This window comes from Mastigoproctus giganteus, chromosome 7, assembly GCF_048544385.1.
Source record: "Mastigoproctus giganteus isolate SK-2022 chromosome 7, ASM4854438v1, whole genome shotgun sequence".
Lineage (NCBI taxonomy): Eukaryota > Metazoa > Arthropoda > Arachnida > Uropygi > Thelyphonidae > Mastigoproctus > Mastigoproctus giganteus.
In genome coordinates, this window is record NC_143581.1 from 225,726,164 (window position 1) to 225,750,263 (window position 24,100).

Genomic DNA, 24,100 nt, shown 5'->3' on the forward strand with positions numbered 1-24,100 from the left:
TAAAAGAGATGATGGCAAGCACTATATCAGTAAAAATTTATAAGGAAGCATCAATCAATCATGCATCAATTAAGATCAAAAATATGTAAGGGAAAATAAATTCTAAAAGATCAGTTATTTGAATGATTGAAAAGTTGGCAAGTGATTAATTTGCTTATTTGTGAAGATTGTTAATCGGCTAATTACATGCCAAAAAAATTAACTTCAAATAAAAATAATAATACATTTTTTTAAAAAAAATCAGGAAAAATATCAAAAGAATGAAAAATGGTAATATACACTGGAATGGCATTCTGAAAAACTTGCTTCCAAATCAGTAAAGTAATTAATGTGTCATATGCTGTAATGGGACATTCATGCATTTCATATGAAATGGAAAAAACCATATTTTAAAATAAAATATCTACATTTGCAATTTTATTTATTATACTGTATTTGCTATTGTTCAATTACATAGTACAATTACATAATACACACCAATGAAAATGTTGGGAGTAAGGTTCTTGGTGGGGATCCTGCAAACACATACCACATAAAAAAAAAAGTCTGATATGCTAATTATCAAAAACAAACAAAAGATGAAAATCTTTATTTTAAAATTCCAACAAATCTAACATACTTGTAAAGACATGCAAAGTACAAAATTGTGTTTCTACACCTACTATTATGATGCGGAACACTTTAAAGCCTTCTTTTGCTTTTTTCAATAATCCTGCAGTAAAAGTCTATTTTTAGCAAAGACTATTTTCTTATTTCATCAATAGTTTTTTTAGCTATGGCTTATGTTTCTATAGTACTCATCTCTAAAATCCATATGGTTCAAGTAAAGTGAAGTGAATTAAGAATTGTAATTAAAGTTAATAAATGCCCTAAGGAAATAAGAAGTGCACCACACTTTTCTCAGGTTGTCATACATGAATAAACAGTGATATCGGTTGAAATCTGAACTAAAAGTCTCAAGTCAAGACTACTGGTTTTTGGTTCGGGTTTTAACCTATATCACTGTTTATTCACATATGACAAAGTCTCATGTCAAGACTCTTAGTTTTTACAAGTTTCCTGATATTGCACTACCTTGAATAAGCAATGCTTCACCAGTGGAGAAGTTGACGTTACATATTTTCGGCAGATACCACCACCCAGATATGAGAGAATGAATTTTCCACAGTCTGAGGCTTTTAACCCTAAAACCTTTTTAGTCTATTCTGTTGCACACCATCTGGCATCTCACATATTGTGGAGTTATACTTCATAACCAGGTTGTCATTTATTGTAACACCAGGGTACCCTCCCACCGATGGGAGACCAGAAAGTCTTGAAACGGTGCAGTCTGGGTAGTGGTATCCACCAAAAATAAGTAACATTAGTCTTCCCATTGATGAAGCATTGCTTATTTAAGGTAGTGCAATACCAGAGCAACTCGTTGCGAAGGCATTCACAATATGAGGCATAACAAAAATTATGCTATTTCACTTCAGTGATTTACTATGAATAACATGGTGACTATGCACAAACTTGTTCCTATATTACTATTCATGTATGAAACCTGAGAAAAGAATGGTGCACTTCTTTCAATTAGGGCATTTTTTACTTTCATTATGATTCTTAATTCACTTCACTTTACTTGAACCATATGGGTTTCGGAGGTGAGTACCGTAGAAACATAAGCCATAGCTAAAAACCTATCCAAAATGCCTTTAACATTTTATAACGCAAATAACAAATTCCATTCTGCTTCATTCTTGAAAATACTTCTTACTTCTGTCACCTGGCACTGTTGTTTTTATTTGAAATAATGCAACTGTAACCTCATTTTTAAACAACTGCAAACAAATAAGACTAATAACAAATGATTTTAAGGCATTATGTGGCAAAGAACAATTTGAATGAATTATGAATGAAATGAATGAATAATACTTACTCTATGCACAAATAGAAGAAATTTTTATTCTGGACTAGATGTCTCTAATATTCAGTATGTTTATAGAAACAATTCATGAAAAGAATAAATTAACCTCACAGTATAAATTAAGCCTCAGGGAGGAGGAGGATTATTTTAAGAGAGTAGATAATTAAGAGAATTAATCTAACACATTTTAGAAAACAACAGTTTTCTAAAAACAACATATACTAAGCACATTAGCATTAGCAGAGGCATACAATGCAAGAAAACAAGCTTATGCAGCATCAGCTAAAAAAAAAAAAAAAAAAAACCACACCTCCTATTTCAACCCTCCATTCATTACAAATGTCTGTCCAGGTCAGCCTTAAATTTATTTAGGCTATCAACTTTCACAACAAAAGATGGAAGTCTGTTCCACCAGTCAAATACCCGCTGGCTAAAGGCAAATTTCCACACATCTATTCTACAACCGTCTTTCCTCAATTTAAAACTGTGCCCCCTCAGGTTCTTAATCTGAGCAAGAGAAAGAATCCCATCAGCATTCAGCTTGCTCAACCCATTGAAGGCCTTATGCACCTCAATCAGATCACCTCGCAGGTGCCTGCTTTCCAGGTACTGCAATTTGCAGAACTAAGCCTTTCTTGGTAAGAGCACCCCTTTGTTCCCCTCATCAATCTTTTTGTCCTTCTTTGTACTCATTCTAGCAACTCTACATCTTTCCTAAAATGAGGCCTCCAGATCGGTACACAATACTCTAGATGTGGCTTGACCATTGCCTTGTACAACGGGATATTCACCTCCCTGTCCCTGCTAGCAAAATTCCTATATATCACTGACAAGACTCCAAGACCTGCCCTGGCAGCTCATCTGCACTGCTCAGCGAACTTCATATTTGACTGCCCAATTACCCCCCAGGTCTTTTCCACTTCCCTGAGTGTAATACCACACAGTTGGTATGTTTCTCTTCAGTAATTGCTAACCATATGCAGTACTTTGAATTCGTCAATGTTAAACTTCAGTTGCCACTTTTCAGCCTATTTTCCCACCTTATCTAGATCCAGTTGGAGTAGCATACTGTCTTTACTGTCATTAACAACCCTGCCAACCTTTATATCATCTGCAAACTTGGATATTAAACCTAATATACCTTCATCAATATTATTGATAAATATACAAAACAACAATGGGCCTAACACCGAAACCTGGGGAACTCCACTAATAACATTTGTCCATGAATATCAGTGTCCGTTGATTACCACTCTCTGTCGTCTCCCACTCAACCATCCCTTTATCCATTGTAGCAACTTGCCCTTAATGCCATACCTCTATAATTTGTACAGCAGTCTTCCATGTGCAACAGTATCAAAAACTTTCCTGAAATACAAGTATATGATATCAAAATTATTTTTGCCATTCAGTTCCTTTGTGACCACATTATAGTATCCAATCAAATTGGGCAGACAAGACCTCCCTTTAACAAACCCATGCTGTGTCTTAACTATTACTGCAGTCTTGTCTGGATGATCCTGCAATGCTTCTTTAACCAGTGATTCCATTATTTTCCCCAGAACACAAGTTAAACTAACAGGTCTATCAGTTACCTGTGTCACCTTTTGAACCCCCCCCTTTATAAATTGGTGATACGTTTGCACACGTCCAGTCCATGGGGACCTCCCCTGAGTCCAAGGAAGCTCTCATAATTATGGCTAAGGGTTTGCTTACTTCCTTTGCTGTCTCCTTTAGTATAACTTGGATAGATACCGTCCATCCCAAGTGCCTTTTTTTATGTTTAACTTCCAACAATTTCTCCTCCACTTTGCTCTCAGTTATTACAAAATCACTTAGCTCCCTGTTAGAGTTTGATAAATGTCTAGCACTCTCCTCATTGAATAACTCCTCATGTGTGAATGTAGATGCAAAATACTCATTCAGTTTATCAGCTACCTGAGCATGATCATCAATAGTCAACCCATCTATGTTAAGTGGTCCAATCTGATTCATCCCTTTCCTTCTAGAGTTTACATAAATAAAGAACTCTTTGCTGTTTTTCTTTGCCTCCTTTGCCAAAGATTTCTCATAATCTGCCTTCGCCTGCCTAACCTCCTTTGTGACTTGATTACAGAATAGTTTATATCTGCCATAGGCTTGTGTCACCTGATACTTTATACGTATCCCATGCATTTTCCTTCTCTGCCACGAGCCTCATTAATTCATCTGACATCCATTTAGTCCCAAACCTTGAACAGTATTTCTTAGGCCGACCGGGCTAGCCAGGTGGGTAGAGTGTCTGGCTGGCAATCCAAAGGTCGCGGGTTCGAATCCCGCCTCGGGCTTGGATCACAGTAAAATGCAAAATCTTTGGGAGGTGCATTATGGCCACAGAAGCTGATGAGCCAACAACTAACAAAAAAAAAAAAAAAAAAAAAAAAAGAATTTCTTAGCTGGAATGAAAAGCCTAGTAGCCTCCAAAATTAAGTCCCTGAAGGCTTCTCATTTAGAATTCAACGTTGGTAACCTCATCAGTTGATCCCACAGAATTTAAAAACTGTCTGAGACCCCTGTAGTCACCTTTACGAAAGCAAAAGCCCTTCCCTTTAGCCTTGATGGCAGTTACATCTTTAAGTAATTTCCACATCAATACATCACCCAGTGGTTCATTTATCTGCAAATTCTTAATGTTGTTGTTGTTATTTTGGTTTTTTAGGAGCATTAGCAACTAAGACAATATTGCTCCAGGATATGCGGTGGTCATTCCCTGATCTTTCCGCATCCTCCGTATTTGGTGGTGATGGGCTCGAACCCCGGTCTAATCAAGAAGCGTGTGCTACGCACTGCTGTTCCTTCCCACCTGGCTATGGAGGCGCCAATTCTTAATGCATGAATAATCACTGCTGATAATCAGATCAAGAGTATTACTCCCTCTGGTTGCCTCTTGAACATGCTGCTGTAGAAAACAGTCATCCAATAAATCCAAAAAAAGTCTTGCTAGTGTGCAAGTGACCAACCCACAAGTTTCATTTAATATCTGGAAAGTTAAAATCCCTCATTACCAGACATTCTGATTTACTTGGCCCACCCTATTTCTCTGCACAATTGCTCATTATACTCATCAGATTCATTAGGCCTATAACACACACACACACTCTCATTTTTCCTTTCCCAGTGCTTATGTCACACCAAACAGACTCAACATTGCATTGTCCACCAACATCAATTGGATGCACTTTCTTAGATTTTATGTGTTTCTTAACTAACAGCATAACCCCCTCCTCCCTTCCTGTTCTGTCTATCTTTTCTGTATACATTGTACTCCCCAAATTCCAATTCTGCACTGCTTATATCTCTGTGACACCACGTCTCTGATATCCCATCAATATCTGCCTTTGATGTCAGTGCAAAGGAGGTTCCACAACCATACTACAAAATCATCTAATCAAACACAACATTACATTCGAAGATAACAATGCTACTCCTGACTCTGCAAAGAAACAAAAAATTGAAAGCGGTTCTATATTGACATATATAAAACGCAAAAGTTTAGATGAACTATTGTCTGAATGTGCAGCGAAAGATAATTTTTCAATTAGTGCAATAACTATTTCTAGAGCTGTTTGCGAATTTATCGTGAAAAGGGGTTATGAAATGCCACAGAGTCGAGCAACAGTAAGAAAGTTATTGTTTCATTTTGTAAGGAGATAAAATTGAAACAGAAAGATGAATTCATAAAGTTAATTAACACTAGTCCATTTGATGAATGGACTAGTGTTACTATGAAACATTATCTTAATGTGACTTTACACCTAGAAAAAAGTAATTATAATTTGGGACTGATTTACATAAAAGGTAGTTACAATGCCCTTCACACTAAAGAAATTGTCAAGAATAAACTACAAGAATTCGGCACTGAATTAATAACATTGTTGCATCTACACACGACGGTGCAAAAGTGATGCAAAAGTACGGTTTGTTAACTGGAATTGAGAACCAGTTATGTTATAGTCACGCTGTTCTTGACATTTTTTATCAAAAGAAAAAGGAATCACTTGACGAAGAGGTTAATGAAGATGAAATTGATGACATATCCGATTCTGATGATGACTTACAATTAGAAAATAGTTTAGATATTTCGTATTAAAATAATAATGAACTGTAGTTAACAGAAAATTTAAATACAGTTGTAACGCGTTCCCAAGCACTTATAAAAGTTTTTAAAAATTCAATTCTTCAAAAATATATAGTTGAAGAAATGGGGAAAGAATTGTCGTTACTTCTAGATGTGAAAACTAAATGGAATTCATTAATTCCAATGTTTGAAAGATTAGTTCTTATTAAAAATTGTATTAAAAAAGCTGTAGATGATTAGGGACAAATCATGTATATTACAAGAGTGATTTCAAATCTATGGAATTATTAATAAAAATTTTAAAACCAATAGAATTAGGTTTAGGGGAACTTAGCAAAGAAACAATGACATTGATGACTGTGGAAGGTATTTTAAAATTTATGTTTGTAAAACTTGAAGAAATAGGCAATGATTTAAATATCAAAATTTTAGAAGCATTAAAAAATAAAGTTTTCAAACACAGGAATAAAAAATTAATATCTCTAATGAAATTTTTACAAACAGGAAACCTGCCTAAAAATAATCAAGATCAAGATGATCTAAGCTATGTTCAAAAGTCAGTTTTATATCCATTTGCAAAAACATTAATTATGAGACTATTTCCTAATAAAGATACAAGTCTTTCTGAAAATAACGTTACTATGATGAATAGTACCGAAACAAATAGTAACACTGACATAAATATGTCACTTGTAGATGAATTAAGAGCAACTATTGACGGCTGTTTTGAGTCCAATAATTATTCGAAAACTGATGACATTCAGAAAGAAATGAAATTTTTTGAAAGTATGGGACAATGCACAAAAACTTTGGAAAATCTTCATAATGCTCTATTAACAGTAAAGTCAACTTCCACTGTTACAGAACAAATGTTTTCTACGTGCTCCACTGTACAAACTAAGATTAGAAATAGAATTAATCCCGAACTTTTAGATGCACTTGTTTACTTAAAGTACTACTTTTTGAAAAAATAAATTTTCAAACTTTATATTGTTTGTTTTAATTGTAATAATTATTTAATAAGCAATAAATGTGATTAAAAAAAGAAACATTTTTACTTACTTTTTTTTATATTATCGAGTTGTTAAACAATTGGATAACTGGTTATTTGACATCCCTAACCAGGTGTATAATTTATTTGGATTGCTGTTTCCCAAGTGTAAGACCTTGCATTTTGCTTGAATAGCTAACATTTTTATGATTACTCTTGTCCACATTTTGTCCACAGCATCTTCAGGGAACACAAAAGCTGTTCCATGAAAATACTGTTTCAATTTTCCAAACAAATAAGTCATATGGGGCCATATCAGATGAATAAGGTGGATGCAGCAAAGACTCAAATTAATTTTTGTAAGTAATTTTTGGCCACTGTTGTTTCTGTCAGTTTACATCTGTGAGGTGAGGCTCTGTCATCCAGGAACAGCACTCCTCAGGACAGCATTCCTCATCACTGCCACTTGGTATTTTTCATAATTTGGTTAATAGATCCACATAGTACTTCCCAGTCACAGTTATACACTTTTCAAGGAAATCAATGAATTGATTTCCTTGAAACAATCTCCAAAATAATCCCAAAAGAGAGTGTCTTGCACTTTTAATTTTTTTTTGGAGTAGGTGATCCAGCATGCTTCCACTGCATGGTGGAAGCATGCTAGATTAGATTCTGGATCAAAGTAGTGAACCCAATGTTCATTGGGCAGTAACAATTCAGGCAAAAACTCTTCGTTTGGAGTGGCACGCTCCAAAACAGACCTGGCAATGTCTCTTGCCTCTTTGTGACTGTCACTCAGCATTCTTGGAATCCACCAGCAAGACACCTTTTTTATGCATAGCTGCCCATGTAGGATGGCATGTACTGAACCAGGGCTAATCTTTACTTTATTGGCTATCTGTTCAATGTTCATTTTATGGCCTTCTATAAAATGAACATTAATTTATGCACCTTGTTGACCATTTCCTCATTTTTTGCTGGTCATCCAGTCCTTGGGTCATTTTCAGTGCTATCTCGGCCATGCTTAAATTCAATAAACCATCTCCAGATTGTATGCTCTGATGGAGTAGAGTCACCACATACATTGTTCAAACATTGAACAATTTCCGGTAATTTGACGTTTGCTGCAGGTAGTTGATTGGTGGAACAGGCTTCCATCTTTTGTTGTGGTAGCTAACAGCCTAAATAAATTTAAGGCTGAGCTGGACAGGCAATTTGGAACGAATGGAGGGGTGAAATGGGAGAGTTTTTTTTTTTGGCTGATGCTGCATAAGCTCACTTTCTTGCATTGTATGCCTCTACTAATGCTAATGCTGCTCAAATTTTTCCATTTTTGGCTTCATCGTCAGCATCCTTCAAAATCCACCTGCCAAAATAAACAGAATAAGTTATACTGCTGAAATTTTGTACAGATACTACTAAGACTACCTCCTATTACTATGCCTATTTATACCTTTATACCTAAATCTAGAGTATATGTTTGACTTATACATCTAGAGCAGTGTTTCCCAATGTGGGTCCCACGCCCCACATGGGGGCAATTTGATTGTTCAGGGGGGCAATTCAAAAATTGCTCGTCTAGAGTTTAAAACAACCGCCTACTATGATTTAACTTGTACAAAAGAAGAATTGTTGGTATCTCAATTTTAAATAAGCATTCGTTAAATGTTGTACTTTCTATAGAGCTGCACTTGAAAGTTTGGAGTAATATCAACTACAGTTTGCTCGGAGAGTATTGCTTACTATGCCTAGTGAAGGAATAGTACATACTGTATTGGACGATTGCTTATGGCATATGCAATGTGCAAGCAAAGTGGTTGTCTACTGTAGCCTACCGCAAACTCAGCATGTTATATGAAATAGGTAATTCCTTTCATACAAACGCTCGTTTGGGCATCGTGACTGTACATTTCGATAGGTTTGACGATCTCAGATTAAAATAAAAATTACTTTGTCCACGCACAGAATTATTATTAATGAAGAACCGTGATATACAATGGTATGTATTTGTCATATATGTATTTCTGTGGTCTCAGTAAATAAGCAAATAAGTCCAAAAACTCGAATTTGCAGGAGAGGAAAAATAAACTTCACAATCTCATATAAACACGCATATATTCGAATATACAAATATTTATTACTCACGCTAAAACTACAATAACGAAGATAGCTGCGTGTCACATAACAGTAAATAATAAATACTTTATTATAGTGCACTTATCTCATTTTTGACAAATTAGACTTATCTGCTTGTTCACAGAGACCACAGATTTAATAGCCCGAATTCAGTAATTTGTGTGATTTATTCATTCAAAAAGCGTACTAATAATTAATTTTGATATATTAAAATAAAATTAAATTAACTTTAATGCATAGTTTATTTTTAGTTTTTGATTTATCTTATATTTATTTCTTTCAGTTGCGCAGTAAAATGAGTAGTGCAAGTAAAAAAAAAATTCGTCAGTATTCAGAGGAATACTTAAAATTTGGTTTCATACCCGCTATCCACGATCAAAGGTCACCTTTTTGTCTTTTATGCCAACAATGCTTGACCAACGAATCAATGAAGCGAGGTCGTCTTGAGGCGCATTTGAAGGCGAAACATAATGCTCATGTAAATTCAGATTTAGATTACTTTCAAACTTTAAAGAAGAATTTTGAAAAAAGAGCAACATTAAAGTCTCTGTTTATTGCTCATACTGCAACTGTCAATCGTACTCTTGAGGCTAGTTATGAAATTTCTTTACTCATTGCTAAATCTGGGAAAAATCATACTATAGGAGAGAATTTAATCAAACCATCAATATCAGCATTTCTTAAAACAGTTCTGGAAAAAGATGACAAAGACGTGAAAGCTATGCCACTCAATAACAATACTGTTAGCAGAAGAATAGATGAAATGAGTGAAGATATTGAAATACAACTTGTTGGAAAGCTGAAAACAAGAAAATTCTCAGTGCAAATGGATGAATCAACTTTGAGAGACAGTGAAGCCGTACTGATAACTTATGTGAGATATATTGATAAAGGTAATTTTGCTGAAGAAATGTTATTCTGTAAATCATTAGAGAGCACCACTACCTCCAAAGATATATATAATAAGCTAAAAAATTACTTAGATGACAATAATATACCAATGAAAAATATAACATCTTGCGCTTCAGATGGTGCTCCTAATATGATGGGCAAGAAAAATGGCTGCTTAAAATTGATGAAAGATGAGAATCCAGAAATGCTTCTTGTGCATTGTGTTATTCATAGGGAAAACTTGGTAGCTAAAAATATTTCGCCTGTTCTTCATGAAGTACTAAAATCAGTTATAAAATGTGTCAATGCTATTAAAGCTAATGCCAAATGTGAGCGTCTCTTCAAGCTTTTTTGTGAAGAACAAAATGGAGACCATGTGAGACTTTTACTTCACACTGAAGTAAGGTGGCTCTCGAAAGGGAACTGCTTGAAAAGATTCATGGAACTATTTGATACTATTAGTGACTTTTTAAGTGACAAACCTGAAATGAAGCATCTGTTAACGGTCGATGGTAAAGCATTTGTGAGTTATTTAGCCGATATCTTTGAAAAACTAAATATATTAAATAAACAACTTCAAGGAACAAATAAAACTCTCGTCGATGCAAAAGCGAAGATATTTGGTTTCATTACATTTATTGAATTATGTCAAAAATATATTTGTAACAAAAATTTTGAACAGTTTCGTTGGCTGCAAAAATGTGAAGTGACTGATACCGCTGTACTTGTTATTGTCGATCATCTGAAAATTCTGTCCGCTGATTTAAAAGAAAGGTTTTCTGATTTAAAACAAATTGATTTTCCAACCTGGATGATGCAACCAATGTTAGTGGATTTGTCTGATGTATCAATGCAGTACCAAGAAGAACTCTCAGAAATGCAAAATGATGAGTCAGTTAAAACTTTATTCAATATAAAAGGAGCGATGGCATGGCTTTGTGATGAAACAGAAATTAAATACCCAAATTCGACCAACTTTGCAAGAGAGCTATTGTTACCGTTTCCATCTTCATATTTAGCTGAATGTGGATTTAGTGCCATAAATGATTTGTTCCTAAAGAAAAGAAATCGACTGGATATCACAAAACGGGGAGACTTGAGACTGAAGCTGACTAAATTGGAGCCCAATATAAAATCTCTCTGCGGCAAGCATCAAGCACAAGGGTCTCACTAAATTTAGTGCACTCATCTAGAAGTGACTTCACATGGAATGTTGAAATTATTAAACAATTAAATAATAATTACTAAAAATTAAAATATTATAAAAAAATCTTTCATATAAATTATTTTGTACTTGAATTTTAGTTGTCCATTATATGTTTTGAAAATTTACTTACTGTTTTTTTCTTAATAATTTCCTAATGATTTCTTCCTAAAACCTAAGTTTTGTGTCCTGAACAAGTTGTAATTAGGCTTCATTTAGGGAATAATTCAATTTTTGAATATAAAAAATATGTATATCGGTGTTTCCCAACGTTACATAGGGGGCATCAGAATTTTAGAAAGACTTAGGTGGGGCATGGTAAAAAAAAGGTTGGGAAACACTGATCTAGAGTATATATAAGCTTTTTGAATTCTCCTTATATCTAATTAAGGATAAATTAAATATTTCTCTAGAGTTTGCTACAACTTTATCCATCACCTTTTTTCTGTACATATTTTGGCTTTCTATATTTCCCCTATCTCCCAAATATACAACTGTATGGAAACCGTTCAGGTATCTTTATCTAATCATTCTATTTATTTAAGCAACCTAATGATTAAATAAATATTTTCATTTACTTAGCATTGGGACTGTCCTTCCGATGGTAACTAATTCAGACATTGCACAACTAGCCACAATGCTAGTTTCCTCTTGCCCACTTACTCTTTTAAATGCTGTTATCCCAGATATCTTATGTGCTGCTGCCCCTAAAAATGTCACTGTGATAATCTAATCTACCAATTAACCTTGATATCAATGTTGACAATATCTTTTATGCTTCCCTAAATATTTTTGGTCTCAGTTGACCAATATATTTAAATAAACCTCTATAACATTAATAGTATTATATTTAAATTATTACTAATTCTTTATTTTAAATAATTACTACTTACTTTACTTCTAGGTTTCACAATCTATATAATGGGCATCCCACCCATCTTATATACATAAATGCACATATCTTATATATAAATATATATACATTTTACCCCAGGGGCTCAACATCAGTTGAGTATGGGCTTGGCACACCCAGGGTCCTGAGCTGGATATCATCATTCTTCTCTTTCTTGGTGATTCCTTTCTACTTCTCTCTCTCTCTCTCTCTCTCTCTCTCTCTCTCTCTCTCTCTCTCTCTCTCTCTCTCTCTCTCTCTCTCTCTCAGGGTAACTTGGGAATTTTTTTTGGCTGGTGCAGCATAAGCCTCAAGCTTCCTTGCATCATGTGACTAGTAATAATAATAATAATAATAATAAATCATTTTCCTTTGCCCCAATCAAAATACATAATATAAGGATAACTTGATATGCTGGCCTAGAGGGATTTACAATCAGAGAGAGAGAGAAACAATTTTTCTCAGCTGACCTAAAATAGTACAGATAAAAATCACACACAAAATACAGTGCCTAATAACAACACTTCAATAAGGATGGAACAGGATTATGCCAACCATCACGCAGTCCTTACAAAACACTACCCTACCAGCCAGCTAAGAATAAGATGTGTGTATATATTCTCATTCAAAGAGATCTCTAGCATTGACTGAGCATGCCATAAGATCAAGAGCAACCTTAATAAACCAATTAGCACAATCCATACTGTATAGGAAATAATAATAACATATAAATCCAGTAAAATCTAACTTTAATTATAAATACTTTGGTGCTTTCAAGGCTGAACATGCCTCTTTATCAACAAAAAGAATGGAAACTTTAGAGATAAAAAATTATATTAATGGACACAGAGTTATGTGTGCAGTGAGGCATGCGAGGGCACGAGGTAGGCCATTCAACCATTAAACTTGTGTTCATTGTTGCTGAATGGACATGTGTAGTTTCGCCTCCAGCGCTTATCTAGACTTAAAACAGTTGCCTCCAAGGGGTGTAGTTTCATGCCTTTGCAGCAGTTCATGGCTCTCAAATTACACAGTATATGAAGTGACCTTAACTGGTGGCGAAAGTGTCTGGACTGGTCAATCACTTCATAGTCGTGCTTGGGATTGAGGTCGTGGTGGGTCGACCAGAAGTTTTCCGCGATTGTGGACTGGTCGGTCTCAGCAAGGCGAATCGATCTGTTGTGTTCTGCAAGGCTGTCTTGAAGACATCTCGAGGTCTCTCCTATGTAGCAGCTGTCACAATCTTTGCAGGCTATGCTGAGAGGGGTGATCTTTACGTTGGAAACAAGAGAACGTAAGTTGCTACCAGGCAGCTGCACACATTTTATGTGGTATTCTCGGCGGATTTTCGAGATCTGGCCCGACATGCCTGGATAGTAGGGAATGTAGGCAGTAGGCACATTATCCTGAGTTGAGTTGATGGCGGTCTCGGGTGGACTGTGAGCACCTGCACTTGTCTAATATGTGGGTTGGATAGCCACAATTCATCAAGTCTGTCCTCACTCTGGAAATCTCGTTACACCTAGCTTCATCTGTGCTGGAGTGGCTCCAAGCCCTGGAGAATAGAGGGTGGGCAGTGCTGTTGAGATGGCTAGGGGCATGGCCGGATCTGTAGTTGGTGAATTGTCCGCACCACATTGGCTTACGGTATACTGAGGTTTCTAGATGTGGGCCCACACATTTTACCAGGACATCCAAGAATGGGAGAAGTGCACCAATTTGGTTTGAACGTGTAAGTGGAAAAGTATTTACTAGAAAGCTCAGTTCCATTCAAAGAGTAATGCTCCTTAGGATGTGCATGGCATGCAGAACTGTGTCAACCCCAGCTCTGCAGATTGTGACTGGAAAATTGCCTATTGATCTGCATTTATTGTATTGTGCATTGGCTTACTTCATCTGCCGTGGCATTCCCTGTTCTTTTCTGAATATACAGGTGGACATTTTGGCAGATCCCAGGAAGGAAAGGACAAGAATCTGGGATGCTTTGGTAAAAATCTGGGAAGAGCATTGGAGTGTTTGTGATAAAGGGCAGATTACACAAAAATTTTTCCCAGATTTAAGAAATGCAGCCTCGATAAAATTCAAATGGTTTGCCCCAAACTTACAAGCTACGTTCTTATTAACTGGTCATGGTTCAATTAATGCCAAGTTGCATGATTTAGGAATTAATGAAAGATCTAGTTGCCATTGTGGCGAAAGAGAATCATGGGAACGTATTATGTACAACTGTGAGGAATACTGCGATCTATGAATTGAATTGGTATCTCGGGTTAGTAATCTCAATCTTATGGCAGAAGGCTGCAAGACAATTCTAGTTGATAAACAGGAGAACTTCTTGGCTTTCCAAGTCTTTGCAACTGCAATATTTCTTAGGCGGAAGACTCTTCTGCATCTGGAAGCCTTGGATTTGTAATGCGGTATGGTGTATGCCGAATTACCTAGGATTCTGTGAAAGCGTGGAGGCTTGGGTCTGCTATATCCACTGCAACTCCAGCTCCTTGTGCTCAATTACCTAAAGTTCTGTGAAATCGTGGAGGCTTGAGTCTGCTATATCCACTCCAGCTCCTTGGGCTGGTATTTCTGTTCTCTGCAGCTCCTTGTGCTGAAATTTCTCTTCTCGGCAGCTCCTAGCACTGCTGGCTTTCCAACAGACTGTAAACAGATGCAGATCTTTCCAATGAAGTTTGGACTTTGTCTGAACTTTAATTATATGTATATTTTATTTTTTATGTAATTTGATTATTTTTCAATTTGTTCATATTAATCTTTTTTGGTCATGGCAGGTTTTTTCCCTCCCTGTACTTGGGCAAACAGGAGAGGGAGTATATAAGAGTACTGCTAAATTATGTGTAACTGACAGCAGGGTTGCCATTGGTTGGCTGGGACCACTTTAAGTAATAAATATCAAATCAAAATATCAATCTAGAGTGAACTGGATGAACACTGACAAGGAATTGAGATACTCTAGCAATGATGCTTCAGAGCCACATGGGATGACGGTGAAGATGTCATCGAAGTATCTGTACCATGTTGTAATAGGTACTGGTGGGTTCAGGAATATCTGCTGTTCCAATTCCTCCATGGCGATGTTGGCCATGACAGAACTAACAGGGACACCCATGGCAGTGCCATGTACCTGCTGGTATAAGGAATCCTCAAAAGTAAAGATGCTGCCTGACAAGCACAGGTTGAGGGCGGTACAGATGTTGTCTGTGGAGAGTGGAATTCTGTTTGGTAGGTTTGGGTCATTCTCTAGGAGCCTCTTGGTGCAGTTTACGGCCTGTTAGACTGGGATCAATGTAAACAGAGACACTACATCAAATGATGCCATAACATCATTGTCAGAAATTGAGAGCTCTTTTATTTTCCTCCAAGAATACCACATAAAATGCATGCAGCTGCCTGGTAGAAACTTACATTCTCTAATTTCCAATGTAAAGACTCCAGTCACCCCTCTCTTATGCAGCAGTGTAGTATACTGCATAGTTGTGACAGCTGCTATATAGGAGAGACCTCGAGACATCTTCAAGACCGCCTTGCTGAGACCGACCAGTCTGCAATCGTGGAACACTTCTGGTTGACCCACCATGACCTCAATCCCAAGTGCACCTATGAAGTGATTGACCAGTCCAGACACTTTCGCCACCGGTTAGAGTCATTCAATATAATGTGTAATTCAAGAGCCATGAACCGCTGCAAAGGCATGAGACTACACCCCATCTTGGAGGCAACTGTTTTAAGTCTAGATAAGTGCTGGAGGCAAAACTACGAACGTCCATGCAGCAACAATGAACACCAGTTTAATGGCTGAATGGCCCCCCTTGCATGCCTCACTGCACGCACAACTCTGTGTCCGTTAATATAATTTTTATCTTTAAAGTTTCCATTCTATTTGTTGATAAAGAGGCACGTTCAGCCTTGAAAACTCCAAAGTATTTATAATGAAAATTAGATTTTACTGGATTTATACATTATCATTATTTCCTATACAATCCTCATTTTTCATAGTACCTAAAACCAGAGTAAGCCTGCTCTGTGTTTAGAGTATTACTCACAAAAGAAATGTTAGATCATCACCAAATTTTTGGCAATGTTTTTTCAGTCCATGGGGAAATTTTGGGTCCAACCAATTCTGTGACTTCTTGGTTCCCCTCCATCCTCACACACACCACTGTAAATTAGGAACAGTGGTTTCAATCTTTTTCAAAATTTCAGGGCTTATTTAGAATATTCTTGGGAGCTTCTCTCAAATTTAATTGAAAAGTTAACCCATTTCCCATTTGCAACTCCTCCCAACTCCCCCAAAAAAAAAAAAAAAAAAAACTGCTACACAAATCTCACCTCTCAACTACCCATCAAGTGAAAGTCACATGTTGAAACTAGTAAACAAGCATAGGACAGCAGTTTTATTCTCCAGAGGCATGTTATTTATTTGTCAAATATGCCCAAAATGTAGCATAACATGTATATTACCATATTACTTAATTTGTGTATTATAGAGATAAGCCTATTTATAGCTCTATAAAAAAAATTTTCCAGTGTTTATTTTTAAACTGTTTTTGCTTTCTGGTTATTCTCTTCCTAGTTGGAAAACTACTAAATAAACATCATTCCACAATTTGATAAAAAGCAGTTCTAAGTTGTTTTTGATACAGAAGTGGCCTATATCATATTAACGATCAAAAATTTATGAAGCTTTAAGCTCATTAATATTACTTAATTGTTGAGTGGTTTAAATACATGTGACTTGTTAGTATGAATATCTTCTTTCCCAAGTAGAAGTAAGGGAAATTCAACTTTAGAATTTCTGAAGTTGGAAATCTCTAAAAAAATGACTAATGTATCTGAGATTGAATTTCACACGAGAGTGGGTAATTAACAGGAAGTGCTATAAATTATTACTAGACATGCTGAAAAAATTTTTCTGTATGAAGAATTAACATTTTTAATATTTTAGTCTGCAAATTTAATTTGTTTTTTTAGACTAATTTATGATTTCACTGTCCACAAGCATAATATTTAATCAATATTCTCTTAAAGTTGTACTCACTTTCTTAAAATATTCATGACTTCAAAGGCCTTCTGGGTATGGAAAGGATTTTTGTAGGGAGGTTTATCACCACCTCCATACCGGGTACGGGAAAGCTCCATCCCTTGGAGCTTCAGCTCTTCTGAACTAGTAAAACAAAAACTGTGATCACCATTCTCAAGTAATAATATCTTGTTTTCAAAAATATCAATTCCTTTTTAATAAACTAAAGATCAAATTTATTACACAACCTTTCAGATTAAATTTAGATTTTAGTTCCCCCTTCCAATGTGAAGTTTTGGTATTCCAACAGTAATTTTTCAAAAAAGCTGCCAAAACAACACACAGCCGATAATCCATTTATAAAGAGATATCTTAACTGACAATAACAAATTGAGAAAGACTATCACCTTTGCACATATGCTAAATATCAGGGATATTATTGAATATGAAATTCACTATTAATATTGAATACACTAACATTAGTACCAAATTGTTTTATTGATTTAGAAATACAGTACAGTATTTAAGTAATTAAATTTTCAATTACATATTGCAGTTTTTATTATTATAAGTTGCTTTTAATTATGCTATACTGTTTACATAGTAAAATATGGATGACATTAGCCAAGTGTGTGTGTGTGTTTACAATTTGTGTATTGTGGTTATAGGCAATTGTCTAGCTGTTTAGCTAACAGGAAGTGAAATTAAGAAAGTAATTAGGATAGAAATAGACACTCCTGCCCTCGTATTACACTAATAGCCCAGAGTGTTGAAAAGTTTTAGTTGTAGGAAAGTAAACAGTATGTGACTGAAGCATATAAAGCTGGTGCTTGGGTTATCTGGGAGCACAAATTCCTGTCTGTGCTAGTAATGGCCCTGGGAATACTAACACAGATGGGAATTCGCGCTACATTTATCAAGTGTAGTCTTTAAATGTATAAAAAAACTACATTTATCAGGTGTAAATAAATGTAGTCTCTTTATTCATTTATCAGGTGGCACTGGCATTGCACCACTTGATCATTGCTGTGAATGCCACTTAAATACAGCTTCTTCCAGCAACACTTTTGACTTTTTTAATGTCTGTCTATTTGATACACTGCTTTTATCACTCCACACATCAAATTTTAAAGCAAATGCCTTTATAGATTCTTTCTGTTTTTTAATATCTGACACAGTCTGTTGGCAATACCAAATTCTTCAGCAATTTTTTTTCAAGGAACACCATTTTCAAATTGTTCTATCACTTTGAGCTTGTTAATGATAGTTAAAGCAATGTGTTTTCTTTTTATTCCACTTTTCAATTCTTTAGAACCCATAATTATATTAAATATGTTAACATATATACATATATATGTACAGTACACAGTATGCAAATGAAGCGATATAAGCAATAAATTCTGTCCGACCCAGAGTCAACAATACTGAACAACACATAAGACAATGTAAAGTATGTTCCGTCTCTCTCTGCACAATCAGCGTGCAGCCAGAGTGACTCATCTGCCTTCCTAAATCCCATGTGTCTTTCAAAGTACTCCATTGTGAAAAGAATTTTTCATATTTCAATTGTAACCAGATTAGCAAGGGTTTACTGTACATATTCCATTTTTTTAACACTATTTTTAAAGTACTGGCATTCATTGTGTGTACAACTTATTTCACCTTACAAAGTAAGGAAATTATATAAAGGTTCAAGGGCTTGAACTGACTGCATGGTTTGAGATGAATCTGAAGGCAGACACTCCCAACAGTTAATGGAGATTTTAAAATTCCATTACCAAAAACTAATGAGAACATGGCTGAGTCCAATGAATTCTTTGCATCACCATGTTTACCTACAATATCTTGAGACTCAGTTCAGGCTATCATCCAATAATCACTGAATTCCCTTGGCCAACTAATAGTCAATTGAGAGAGAGAGAGTAGGAAAGAGAAAACTGGCATTTCCTACTAAATTTATTAACCAAAGGCTCCCCCAGTCTAAAAAAAAAAAAAAACACAAGAAATAGATTCCCTCATAGGACAATATATAGCTCTAGAGGGAACTAGACCCTGTTTTTCAGTTGAAGTTAAACCTTCTTTAAAGTTAAATAAAAGCCATTTCGAACATTCAGAAAAGTTGTATAACCGAAAACACTTGTAAATTTTTAAGAAGAAAATGGCAATCTTCAGTATGGCTAAACCAAGTGCATCAACAGTTTATATTTTTGAAGCTGGCCAAAGGGAAATGAGTTGACCCAGAAAAAATAACTTGCACATGGGAGAAGAGCAACAGCAGAATAAGCCTCAGGCTTCCTTGTACCATATGGCTAATAATAATAATCTCTTTGCAGGTCTTTTAGAAGTAATAAACAAATTACCCAGAAAAAGTACAAAGGTCCAGATGGATTTCTATTTATCAAGAAAATCTGTAGCTCTATATCATCAATCTCTTACTGAACATCCAGCATTATCTAAATAAAGATGATGCTAGACACTGAATCTGCAGATTCAATATAGTGGGAGGAAAATAGTCTTCTTTCCTGCATCCTAGAAGCAGTACATGGTTAAACCAATCTGAAAGACTAGCAGCTAAAAATACTTGAAAAATTACAAACCCATCTCAATTGGTTGTGAGATAATTATAATATCTGAAATATAAACTGTGGAGCACATTACAGTGCAGTGCTTTAGATATCACACTGCCTATCTGTACTTTAGCATCAGTTCACTATTTCCAAACCTCACGGAAACATTATTTAGGATTCAAATAGCCCTACATAAAGAGGAATAAATTGATATCTTCTTCTTAGATATTGTCTGCTTATCATAAAATTGATATTCAACAACTCCTTGTCATTCTGAAGAAACATTAGGGAATAGCAGGAAATGTCCTTGACATAATCAAACTGCTTTTATTTCTCTGTCATATAGGCCAATTCCAATTCAACATTTATAGTAAATAATAGTGTTGCATGTTGTTTTCTCTACTTTTTTGCGTCATCCATGGTTCTTTTTTGGCATCACACAATGATTTGTGGATGACCAATGACCTGAAAATGTTTCATTTCCTCAGTAAATAAAACAGATGCAGCAATCCAAATGCAGATCACCACACAATAACTCACCAAGCCAACACTAAGTTCACACTAATTTCCTTGGAATCAGACTCACTTTGGATAATTCCAAATCATTTTCACAAATAAGAAAGAAAAGAAGAGATTATATATCACCCTTGAAGGTGCCATTATCAATGAAGCAAAATTCCACAAGGACCTTGTTAATTTGGGATGATCAGCTTAATTTTACCTATCATTTTGCAAATGCAATAAAGAAAATTCTTTCAGCATTATGGATCACAAGATAAGAACTCACTGGAATGCATGACACAAAATGGTTAAGTAGTAGCAGTACATTACAAGATGCTTTGCCCCACAGCTCTTCATAAATTGCCGATTTCATCTCCTGCCTCGGCATTTTACCTTAAGAATTCTAAGAATGTGGAGTATTGGATTATTCAATGGCCTAATAAAGCAGTATGAACCCCCCCAACATGATTTCATAAAGAATCCTCTACTCTAATATGTTCACACTAAAATTAACAAGAATTAACAACAGACTTCAAACCGTTGGGTATAAATAGATTACAAGAGCTTCGTCTAAAAACACTACCTGAAAGTGTTTCTTTCTTTATAGACATTTTATTATTTTTAACAATTTATCATTTTAAGTTTGAATAAACCTATCCAAACTCTCATTCTATTTATAATATCATAAAAACTTCTGTTACATGTTTATAGCAGGGTTATTTCTAGTTATTATAATTGTATACAACTGCTTATTATTATTGTATATATACTGAATGATCACTGTATTAGTTACACCTACCTAATAGGGAGTAGGTAGTCCCCTTTAGCCCCCAGAACAGCCTGGATTCTTTGTGGCATGGGCACAATGAGGTGTCAAAAGTATGACCCACATGCTAATTCATGTTGATGCAATTGTTTTCAAAGGTTGTTGTAAACTGGATGGCTGTGGATCACTGCTCTAAAGAGCCTGTTCTATCTCATGCCATAGTTGTTCAATTCCACGGGTATTGAGATCAGGTGCTGAGTACCACCTAGTAATTTGGGAAGCCATCACAGTAGAATGAATTCACTCTCATGATCCTGAAACCAGTTCTGTACAATTGTGGTCTTGTAACATGATGTATTAACCTACTAAGAGAGCCCTTCACACATGGACAGAGCACAGCTATGGAGGGATGTGCATGATCAGAAAATTTCCAGATAAACTATGGAATCCAAATCTTGTTCTAATGGTATCAAAAGGTCCAGTGTGACTCATGGAAACACTTCCCATATGATTACACTGCCACCAACAGCCCCTGCATTGTTGACACCTGACAAGTTGGATCCATGGAATCATGCTGTTTTTGTCATATTCTGGATGTTCCAATGCCGTAAACATCAGGAGCTGGGATTCGTCAGGGCAGGCAACGTTTTTCCAATATTCCAGTGTTGCTAGGCTGAGGAAAAACAAGAACCCTGTCCATAGTTGGTGGTCTTGATCCCACTGTAACTGTACCTTGCTTTTTTGCAGACAGGAGTGAGCCCAGCTCGACTGTTGGCTGCGATACTCTTTCGGAACAAGATACAATGAGTTGTGCATTCTGAAATACCTCTTTGGTTACCAACATTGTACTGGGATGTTATTTGACTGACTGTAGCCTTTCTGTTAGCCTACACAAGTCCTGTCAGCCTCCACTGGCCTCTTGCATCAATGAGCTTTTTCCAACCACAGATCACCATCGAGTGGGTGTTATTTAGTTACTGGACCATCTTATACATCCGAGACACAGTCATACGAGATGTGTCAATAAATTTACTGGAGTGATGCTGTTGTGGTCGTGTTCAAAGAAATTGAAAATAAATGGAAGTGACATATTGCAGTTCAAACTTCCTTCAACAGATAGTGGTACAGAGACTGTCCAGTAAGCTGACAAGCTGGAAGTAAACCAGTTTCATTAGTAGCCCTAAGATTTCATGTCATGATTTCGCAATGGGGCAATGAACAAATATCAGTTGCTTTAAACTGGTAATATCTGCAACAGAAACATGTGAAATATTATAAACTGTTTATGGTGATGAAACATTAAATCATGTCAATGTGTTTGAATAGTATAAGCAGTTCAAAGACAGACATTAGGATGCATGTGATGACCCAAGAAGTGAGCATCCATCAAACTCTTGAAATCAGGACATAATTGCCAAAGTTAGGGAAATTGTAGCAATAGATTGTCATTTGACCCTCAGAACGATGGCTGATAAATTTGATATATAAAAATGGACAATTAGTCAAATTCTGCATGAAGATTTAGGGAAAACTAAGGTCTGCATAAAATTTTTACTGTACAGCCTCATGGATGAGCAATGAACAGTGTCTTCATGCAAATTTTTCATCCAGACTTGTCAAGACAATCCTAATTTCTTCAACTGTACTATCACTACAGATGGGTGTTGAATATTTCAGTATGACCCAGAGACAAAGCATCAGAGTGTGCAGTGGACTTCAAAATCATCATCACCAACAGCCAAAAGGTTTCATTTACAGAAGTCCAGGATCAAGATGCTAATTATGTTTTTTCGACAAGGAGGGTGCAATTTACAAGGAATTTGTACCTGAAGGGGAGAGTGTCAATGCTGCATTTTATGTACAGTTGCTTCAAAGATTATTGAAGCACATTTCCCAGGTATGACTGCAATTTCAAGAGAAAGGCAGCTGGTTCTTGTTGCACAACAATGGCCCCACCAATTCAGTTGTGAAGACATTTCTGATGAAATGTGGTACTGTACAGATGACCCATCCATTCCTACTCCCCTACTCTAACATCAGTAGACTTCAATCCTCTTTCCCAAGGTGTAAACTGCCGTCAAAGAAAAGAGATTTCAGTGTGATGATGCTCAGTTTAGTGGCTACATTTGTAAAACCATTTTTGAGCTCCTTCACTTTGCATTCTTTTTATTGCACCAGTCCAGGAACTTTCTTATTACACCTCATATATGAAAATGAAGCAGTTTTCAATTCTTGTTTTAATTTTAGCAAAGTTACTGGTTGTTACTGGTGCCAGTAACAACACCCCAATGTATCTCACCACCTACTTTATGTTGAATGATATGAACAGGTAATGCTAATAATAAAGGAGTACTCCATTTCACAAAAAGGGAAGGAGCCCTAATAAAATAGCACTTGGCATATAACTGCTTTTATACTTATATACAATTGTCATTATAACTGTAAGTGAAGAAGTATACATTTTATATTGACATATAGCTGAAAATACATAATATTGTAATGCAATCTACTAGCTTGCATGCTATCTAGGAGAAAACTTGTGCAACTTATATGGACTATATTTTATTCTGGTTAGGCAAGGTACCTTACGGATTTATTATGAAATAATAAACAGGAAATAATAAATAAATAAAATATATAAATTATTTTATATATTTAATAAAATGAGCAGAGCAGCAGATTTGAAAATCGGAGAAGATCATACCTTTATCTCAACTGAAATTACAAAACCTGAAATTGACAAAATTCTCTGGAATTTGGATTTAAACATATATAAAATCAAATTAAACAATACATTAATAGATGTATGGATATTACTGCAACAAAAAAATAAGTAATGCAGGTTTTAGTTGCAATTTTTTTTTCAATTCTGATTTGATATTTCATAATTTTATTCTAGTGTTAAGCAATAAAGTCAAAATGAGGTTAAATTAATATTAAGAAGCATTTATGCAGAAAGTTCTTGCTTTTACAAAAGTTTAAAAGTCATGAAAAAACTTACTCCATAGAATAAAAATCACATGCTTTACCTGCATTTGATTTTAAACATAGAGAAACTTTCTGTTCTCACTGAAGATCAAGTACCAACTACTCA

At 35.5% G+C, this 24,100-nt stretch overlaps 1 protein-coding gene across 1 annotated transcript in view; it reads right to left on the reverse strand.

The window, feature by feature from the left end:
* Window positions 1–23,021, reverse strand: part of kel (kelch protein) — a 72,716-nt gene extending 49,695 nt beyond the window's left edge. Inside the window, exons 1-2 of the mRNA XM_090378590.1 lie at window positions 22,963–23,021; window positions 17,191–17,316 (exon numbers count right to left, since the gene is read on the reverse strand). Of these exons, the coding sequence (XP_090234716.1) occupies window positions 17,191–17,316; window positions 22,963–23,021 (185 nt within the window). The remainder of the gene's footprint in view (window positions 1–17,190; window positions 17,317–22,962) is intronic.
* Window positions 23,022–24,100: the final 1,079 nt, after the last annotated feature.